Here is a 9,317-nt window from a genome sequence, read left to right as displayed (position 1 = left end):
ATGCGTTGCGAACGGATGAAAGGATGAGCCGTCATCAGCTGCTGAGAGGCATGCCTATACGCCGTCATCCATATCAATACTCCTTCGGCCCCGGGGCCTAAATAGGAGACCATCATTGACAAACAAGGCTGCGGTTGGGCGCTGTCTCCCGTGCGGCTGCAGACGCCTTTTACGCATAGTAAGTAGAGTTCCCTTTCCAACGGAGATTTTCCTTGACGCCCAACCATCTCCAAGCCACCGATGACACAGCATTTCGGTGGCGGGGAGACTCTAACTCTACCATGACCATGACCCGATCGACCAAGACTTGTGCGCTTTGGCCCAGCATCTTCAAGAGCTGAGGTCTTGCCCTGCTCGACGCAATTGCGTATTATATATATATAACAACAGTGCAGGGAGCCCGGAGCCACCTGGCCCGGAGCATGGCACACGAATACTCCGCTGGGCAGCCCAAGTTTATGTTACCCCCTCCCTGCTGGCTGTCCTTGGCCCCTGCCCCTGTAATACGTGTGTATGGGCCCCGGGGACAGCTCCCCAGCTGGTCTATAATCCCAGTCGACCATCATACAAAGTACTCTCGCATGTACAGATTACACCACCCACTGTGCATGGCCATTGGAGAGAATTGATTTGCGCCCGAAAGGACAGCCGGTGTCGGATGCGGCGGGTGCATGTTGTCGTTTGACCGACACTCTTTTTCACCAAGACTCCTGCCGAGGTCATCAAGAATGCAGAATGCTACAAAAGGCCGTGAACAGGCCACCAAGATTACCGAGAGGTTGCCACCGCCCGATTTTATTTTTTGGGCTCCCCTTCTCTCCATTGCCACGCGACGAGGCTTGCGCGATACAGGACGCCACATAGTAGCACCTGGGGCCGCCCTATTTTTTTGACAGCGGAAGGGAAATTGAGCGCCACCCTGCTCCAAAAAAAAAGGAGGACAACACTCCCCCAGATTCTCTCAGCTAGGCGGAAGCAAGCCCTGTTCAGACACGCAGGAGGCCACCGGGCACACTGACACACAGGCCCTTCAGATAAAGCCCTGCCTCATACAGTCGTTGTCGGTGCGCTGTGACAGCTATCCACTGGTTGTGCGACGAAGCTTGCGCGCTTGCTAGAACCCAGTAGATTGCATTTGGGCTCTGGAAAACCCTATTCTCCGACCAGAGCTACCAGGATTGGATAGGGTTTGCAGCTACATTGGCAAACCTGAGACTGAAAAGAACGGTTATGCAAGGCCATGCGGTCGTACGGTCACAGCCAAGGGCTGGGCCGATTTGGATTTGTAAGGGAAATGATGATGATGTACGCACTCACGTAACAAGCTTGTAGCACAACCAGTAAGCTCTCCCCTTCTCGCCCCTTTTGTTTCCGTATTAACATCATTCGCGATCCGTGCAAAAGCTGAGGGTTGAAAAAGGAGCAAGTATCCATGTTCATCCTTCTCCTTGGATCTCCCCTCCCAAAAAAAAGCATTGCTGTCCCGGACGATGGCCGACTGCGCTGGGACGGGGTAACTCGCTCCTCTTTGGTGTTAGCTTGCTTCCAATCCAAGCACTTGGGCGTGTGCCCATCGTCAGCCTCAGACAAGGTCATTTACAGCTATCCAAAAATGGAACCGACTTTCTTTCGCCTCCACCGAAAAAGCTACTGCGGCAGCAGCGGCAGAGGCGCACGATACTCGAGTGCAAAAGCTGAATTGACACGAATATACTCCGTGGATGACAGAAAAGTAAAGGTGTTGCTCGATCAAGTTTACGGAACCTTCCGTGTCTACGTATCCCGTGGCGGCGTTGCCTCCAGAAGAAGGATGGTGCCAAAAAAAAAAAAAAGCACGCACGCCAAACTCAGGCCCCCAAGGGGGAGAGTCAGTCGACCACAGAGTACACGCACGCATCGTGGATAACGGCACATAGTCCTGCCACAACCCGGCAGTCGCGGCACCTTGGGGTCAAGACGCAGGCAAAAAGGACGAGCATCATCTACATTCGGGACCAAACTCATCTGGTTTAGGACCACCCTCGATGCAAATGACGCGGCATCACAGGGACAGGTAAATGGTAGCATGGCATTGGTTTGTGGCACACCCCCTCGATCCCCCTCAACACGGGCGTTCGTCTCAAGCTGGACCTCAGAACTCTCCTCGGGACACGCAAGCGTCAACATGCATGTCACTAGCCGCTGGAACAACACACCGATGAAGCATCATGTCTAACTGTTCTTGGCCAAAACAGGCGATGCCAAAAAGAGCTGCTGAACAGCTCCTCGCCAAGAAGTGAATGTCTTTGGCCAAGAAGTTGATGCCCTCAAACTCTGGGCTCTTTTACGTGCCAAGATGAGCAATCCCGACCGATTGGCCCTTTCAAATGTCCGTGCCAGTGCTTGCAAAGCTCCCACAGCCCGACCCTGGCATCTCGCACCCCCCAACTTCCCGCGCGCGTTGTTCCACTTCTGCGTACCAACAATACCGCAGGCCCTGTCGATCGACACTGCGCCGCCAGTGGATAACGGTTCTATTTTTTATCTGTCTCTGAGAAGCAGACTAACATAACATGCGGAGGTCCTATTGAGACACACCCCTCTAAAGCTAAGAAATGAGACTAATTTGGTCATGAAATGCTACGCTGCGTCGCGCCAAAGAGAAATGATTTGCAGAACAAGTTTCAAAAGCACAAATTGACGGGGCCGAGACCCTCTTCTCACCCGTCTTCTCACTGCTGCCGGCCGGTGGCCCGTTGAGCAGGGTATACGTCAGTATTTCATATCGTGAGTTTATTTTTCCGACTATCATGCGCTTGAACGCGCTACTTCATTTTTCGGCGCCGATGCGGCGTGCACCACCACCGCCAAACCCTCGTTCCGGAACTTCGCCGGACGGACGGGTGGCTGTCGATCATGGAAATTGGGCGTGATGCATTAGGCTTATGGCTTTGTGGCGGCGTCACCGTTGGTTGGATGATGGACTTGTTGGGCAGTTGACTCTTATCAATTCTGAGTTGATACCGAAGAGGAAGTCTAAAAGTGTACAGAAATGATGACGAAAACGCAGTCAAATGTGCTGTGTAAAATTCCACAGGATATCATACTGTCTATGGGAACCATGATCCGATCGGTTTCAATAACTCCAGGGTAACCACACTATCCAGCAAATCGCTCGTAGCTATGTATTTATGCCGTTTGAACCAAATTAAATAACGAATGAGAAAGCAATTCATTTGAGTAAAACCTCTTCACCAAGCAATCTTTGCAATGGGTCCGTTGGGAAAGACGCGGACGACCAGCTTCCGAACCTCATCCATGGCCAGGATACCAAGCGCCAGGGGGAGAGGAATCAACCAAAACTCAATCGGCACCGAAGCAGTACCGAAAAGCGTCTGGATACCCGGAACCTCGGTCACAAAGATGGCAATGGCCAACGAGATGAGGACGCTGAGGATCAACCAGGGGTTGCGACGCTTCGCAGTAAAGGGGTCGGCCTGGAAGATGCTGAGGCGACGGTTGCGCACGGAGAGAACGTTGCCCCATTGGAGAATGACGAGCGTGACAAAGTAGATGCTCTGCCCGACGGCGTTGAAGTGGGCGAGCTCATCCTGGGTGAAGCCGTGGAAGCCTTCCGAGTAGCCCTCAAAGAGGAAGAACATTTCGCGGACGGGAATGCGGGCCTGCTTCCAGTAGTAGAGGAAGAACATGGCGTGCGCAATGGTCGTCTCCATGAAGCCGGTAAAGAGGTACGCCTGGATGTAGATTCTGAGGTTGATGAGGTGATCGCGCTTGTGGTTGCGGGGAGGCAGCGACAAGAGGTCAAACTCTTCCTTTTCCATGATGAGCGAGAGCGACAGAAACAGGTCGGTAAAGACGCAGATGATGATCATCAGGAAGGAGCTCAGGGGCAGAGGAACACCAAAGAAGACGTTTAGGATGACGGGCCAAATCTCGGACCAACTGCCGGCAGGTAGGAGATAGGCAATGACCTTTTGCAGGTTTTGGAACACGAGACGGCCCAGGCGGATGGCCTCGATGATGGAGTCGAACTTGTCGAGGAGGACCAGGTCGGCCGCCTCGATGGCGACGTCGCTCCCCGTCACGACCGCGACGCCCACGTCGGCGGCGCGGAGGGCAGGAGCGTCGTTGACACCGTCGCCCGTGACGGCGACGACGTTGTCGCGCTTGCGGAACTCCTCGACGATGCGCAGCTTCTGCTCGGGGGTGGTGCGGGCAAAGACGATCTCGCCGTACTCGCAAATGACGTCCCAGTCGTCGTTGGCGAGGCCGGTGAGGGAGTGGCCCTCGAGCAGCAGGCTGCGGGTCTCGCCGCTCTCGCGGGCGGCGCGCAGCTCCCCGGCGTCGAGGCCGAGCTTGGAGCGGATCCTGTCGACCGTGTCGGGGTCGCGCTCGCCCGTGAAGATGCCCGTGTTGCGGGCAATGGCGGCCGCGGTCAGGCCGTAGTCGCCCGTCACCATGAAGAAGCGGGCGCCGGCGCGGCGGCACTCGCGGACGGTGTCGGCGGTCTCGGGCCGGGGCGGGTCGATGATGCCGAGGATGCCGATCACGGTGAGGTCGCTCATGGCGCCGGCGGCGATCTCGTCGCTGAAGGCGTTGGTGCTGACGGCGTTGGCGGGCGCGACAGTCTTTTCGCAGAGGACGATGACGCGCTCCGCGTTTCTCGACAGCCGGTCCTGGTACTCTTTAAAGGCCAGCCTGGCAGCGGCGTCGAGGGGGACGACGGCGTTGGCCGCGCGCGACCAGTACGCGGTGCAGGCGGGGAGGAGCACGTCGGGGGCGCCCTTGACGAAGACGCGGTACTGCCTCGACTGCTTGTCGTCGGCGCCGGCGGCGGCGTCGGCGTCGGCGTCGGCGTGGACGGTGACCATGTACTTGTTCTTGGAGTTGAAGGGGATCTGGAAGACGCGGGGCAGCCCGGCGGCTTCCTGCTCGCTCCGCCGGGTCGAGGCGGCAAACTTGAGAACGGCAGCGTCGGTGGCGTTGCCCTGGACCTGGCGGGCGGCGACGGGGAGGGCAACGGTGGAGGGGTCAAAGGTGGCGTCGTTGCAGAGGAGCGCGGCCTGCATCAGCCTGCGGTTGCAGGCGTCGGGGCTCTCGCCGTCGACGTTGGCCTGGATGTCGGAGACGGGGACGGGCTGGTCGACAAAGGCGGACGAGTTGACGTGCATCTCGTTTTGCGTCAGGGTGCCGGTCTTGTCGGAGCAGATGACGTTGACGCAGCCGAGCGTCTCGACGGTGGAGAGGCCCTTGGGGAGGACGTTGACGGCCTTCATGCGGCGGGCGACCATCATGAGGGTCAGGGCGACGCCGACGGGCATGCCCTCGGGGATGAAGGCGACGACGCAGCCCATGACGTTGTTGAGCATGGCGACGACGTTCATGTACGACGGGTGGTCGCGGCGCAGCCAGCCGACCCAGGTGAAGAGGATGAGCAGGGCGAGGACGACGGTGAGGCAGACGATGATGCGGACGAAGCGCCAAATCTCCCGCTGGATCAGGGTCGGGCGCTCCTCGGTCGAGGCGGTCGCCTTGGCGATGCGGCCCATGACGGAGCGCGAGCCCGTGAGGACGACGACGCCGACGCCGCTGCCGTTGACGACGAGGGTGCCCATGAGGGCAATGTTCCTGCTCTCGAGAAAGGACGGGTCCGTGACGTCGACGGCGCCCTCAATCTCGTCCGACTCGCCCGTGAGCACGGAGCGGTCGAAGCGGATGTCGCCCGAGTGGCTGAGGATGCGCAGGTCGGCGGGCACCTTGTTGCCGATCGAGAGGTGGACAATGTCGCCGGCGACGAGCTCGGCCGCGGGCACGCGGACGGTCTGGCCGCCGTCGCGGACGGCAAGGGCCTCGGAGGGCAAGAGGTCCGTGATGGACTTCATGGTCCGCTGCGTGGACCAGTCCTGAAAGGCGGAGAAGCCGGCCTGCAGGGCGATGACGATGAGCACGAGGATGGCGAGCGCCAGGTTGACGGGCGAGGGCGGGTTGCTGAGCGGCCGCCAGCAGACGAAGAAGATGACGACGCCGACCCAGAGCACCGAGCAGAAGCCGCCAAACACGTAGCCGAGCACCTTGCGCCAGTAGTTGGTCTTTGGTTTCGGCAGCGTGTTGCGGCCGTCGCGCTGCTGGCGGTTCGCCACCATGCCCGCCGAGAGGCCGTCGCGCCGCGAGACGTTGAGCTGCTGCGTGATCTGGTCCGTCGTCAGCTGGTGGTAGTTGAGGTTGGCAAAGTAGTCTTCGTCGGCCTTGTCCTGCTTGCCGTTGAGGCCACCCGCCGCCGCTGCCGCCTTGGGATCGGACGAGGACGACTCCTCCGTGTCGACGGCGTGCGACTCGGCCACGTTGATGGACAGCGTGCGGTACTCGATCTGGATGCCCGTGTAGGGGGACGAGGGGAGCTCCGACCGCGACATGTTGGAGCCGCGGCTCATGGAGCGTCGACCGCCGCCCCGCGAGCGCGAGCGCGAGCCGTCGTCGCGGCCGCGGCCCTCGGACCGGCCACGAGCCAGGCGCGGATGGTCTGCGTCGTGAAAGGTGATGCGAGTGTCCCGCTCGGCGGCGGCGACGGCGGCGGCCTCCTTTTCAGCAGGTTCGGGGATGGCTTCTTCAGGCATCGTAGAGACGTGTGTGTGTGTGTGTGCGTGCTTGTCTGAATGTACTCTTTGGTACAGATACAAGACCAGGTATTGATCAAGACTTGGCACGAAAGAAGCAGGTGAAAGAGGGATTTCTTTCTCTGGGCAACGACAAAGGAGACAAGACTAATGCAGAGCAGCAGTCAAAGGAAGAGCGGTATTGGTCAAGGAGAACAGGCAAGGATGCAAAGAGCGAGGAAAGAGGAGCGAGAGGTTGCAGGGTGAGTGTGTGTGTGGCAAGGGAATGCAACGGTACTGAGTTGTTTACCAAGTATCTTGCATGTACTTGTATTTATATTACGGCAGGTTTTTATATCACGCACGCGGCAGCCGCCCAGGGCGAAAAAAAAAATCAAAAAATCAAAAAAATCAAATCAAAAGCTGAACAGCTACAAGCAAGTGTGGGAGGGAGGAGGGGAAGGGGACCAGACGAGAAGACTCTAGGCCGCCGCGGAACTGCCTTGTTGCCCTGGCTGAGCGCGTGCAGGCTGTGGCAAGGGATGGACGAGCGGGCCAATGGGCCAATTGTTGAAGCTTTTGGGGATGCCCGTTTCGGACATCATGAACCTCTCTAACAGATGGCCATATGTCTGAGAGCTTGGTGCGGTTATGGAGGGACAACCAACCACAGCCCTCATATTACGTTGGCGTTGCCCGTTTAGGAAAGGAAGCGTAGGTCGAGGCGCGTCCAATCTCATTTTGGCCTCAGCTTGGCAGAGGAGGGTTGATAAATAAATAATTTTTTTTTTTAAAAAAAGCCCAAACGAGCCATGAGGGCGAGGATCCAGGTGTGCGGGTCGGTGGATGTATAAGTGGTAGACCACCATGGATGCAGGCAAGTCCTCTTCTCTTGCCGTCCAGCACATGAAAAAATACGTTGGCCGAACGAGCAAACCAGTTTGAATGCGGGCTAGTGGACAAGCCTGCAAAGCAACAAGGGGCTTGTCCTCTTGGTTGCCGTCGGCTGGCGGATGCCGTTCTGGCGTTGGATCGGCGAGGTGGGCTATGTCAGAACTAATAGCATGCGGGCTGCCTCTGGCGGCTTTCTCTCTCTCTCTTTCTCTGTGTGTGTGTGTGTGTGTCAGTTTCACTAGTTGCCTGCTCTCCGAGTCTGTGAGCGGCATGCCGTCTACCCGCCGCGGGCAGTGTTGCTGCTGGCCTTCTTGATCTGGTATGGCCGAGTTGAGGGAATTTCTGACCACCATTGCTTTGTTTACAGACGTATCTCCAAGGGGGGGCAAACAAACATTCATTGTATAACGAGTTGCCCGTTTTTGTAGAAGAGAAAACACACAACTGTCTCACGCTTCTTTTTGCATGGCCGTGTTGCAGAACGGCAAGCCGTTGATACCTCGCCGATTTTCTGCCCAGACTTTTTTTTTTTTTTGCTCATAATAAAAAAGAACCCGCAACTACAACGTGAAAACGCAAACCACCCTTACCAGTAAGTCGGCAAAAATCAGCTGGCTTTTGGAAGAGTTCAGAGGCGGTCTGATGTCATGAACGTGGCAAGAGGGGGCCGAGAATACACACGCGAACCCTTTCGGCAGCGTCACCCGTTCCCACACAACCCAAGCCCTGTATCAGTAGTCTTCGATTGAAAAAAAAGAGGGCGGGCGGGCTGCCACCGCATGCAGGCGATGCGCCTCCTCCCTTTCCTGACTGCGTTGATGCTTACACCAGTGGCGAGCTGATGATTCTCCCAAAAGTCTCGGAGAGTCAAAGGCTCCCAAGTCCTTTCTTGTTCTTCTTTTCTTCCTTTGCTCAAATTTTTGTCCCGCCGAAAGAAGAGCAAACGCACGAGCAATAAAAAAAACAATCAAATCCAAGTAAATTCGGCCCCATCGACACTGCGCGAGGCTGTGATGAAGAGTGGCGCTACGGTAGGCTGGATCGATGCTAGCGCTGTCGCAAAGACGACTTGTTGTCCCAAAATTAAATGCCTCTCTCAATACGGAGTACATACCTCCTTCATTCATCAACTGGCCGCTTCCGATTCGTCTCGTCCCTCTTTTAAAAATTTCGCCAGCAGGCCACGGGATCCCCCTCCGAGCTGACAGGGTCCTCCTACCCCCCCCCCCCCGGGAGACGGGCTCGCACTAACAGCGCTGGCCATGTTGCTTCCCTCGACTCCCCCGTCACCCAGACCTCCGAGGAGTTGTCTTTTTCTTTCCTGCCCTTCTCCAGCTTTTAACTTGATGCCAAGCTTTTTCCGTAACCGCGTTTACTGATAAGCTCCGTCGTGCAGTGTCGCACCGATCCCATGTTCGCGCCGATTTGCGGCTAGTACCTGGAGATGTCTTGGCGCGATTTTGTCTATGCGCTTTTGCATTGAAAATTTGCCATTTTTGAAATGTTTGGCATTTTGACATTCTGCATCCAAACTTCTTTTACGTCATCATGGTGTTTTTTTTTTTTTTTTTTTTTTTTTACCCTCTTGTTCGTGCACGGGAAAATGCCCGAGACCGGCAGAGACCTAGCACGGCCGACTCGACAGCGCGGGCAAAGCCTGCAACAGGCCGGTTCCAGACCTTCTCACAGCACCTTTCACTGTAGCAGTGCGTTCGTTACTGGCCTGATTGCTTGCCCGATTGCGGCGTGGCATTGAGAGGTGGGTGTGGCCAATAGTAGGCAGTCAAGCAGTATGTTGCCGTCTCCAACATGGTGAACGCATATGACCAT

At 56.9% G+C, this 9,317-nt stretch overlaps 1 protein-coding gene across 1 annotated transcript; it reads right to left on the bottom strand.

Annotated features, from left to right (window-relative positions):
• Positions 1–3,230: 3,230 nt before the first annotated feature.
• On the bottom strand, positions 3,231–6,614 carry V2A60_010137 (cation-translocating P-type ATPase; the record flags this gene model as incomplete). Its single annotated transcript, XM_083261398.1, has 1 exon — positions 3,231–6,614. The coding sequence occupies one exon, from the start codon at positions 6,612–6,614 to the stop codon at positions 3,231–3,233; it is 3,384 nt and encodes a 1,127-aa protein (XP_083117524.1).
• Between the last annotated feature and the right edge of the window lie 2,703 nt (positions 6,615–9,317).

The sequence above is a fragment of the Cordyceps javanica genome, chromosome 7 (genome assembly GCF_051103115.1).
Source record: "Cordyceps javanica chromosome 7, complete sequence".
Taxonomy (NCBI): Eukaryota; Fungi; Ascomycota; class Sordariomycetes; order Hypocreales; family Cordycipitaceae; genus Cordyceps; species Cordyceps javanica.
Note: the sequence above shows the minus strand (reverse complement) of the source record. Positions and strands in the feature narration are given on the sequence as shown.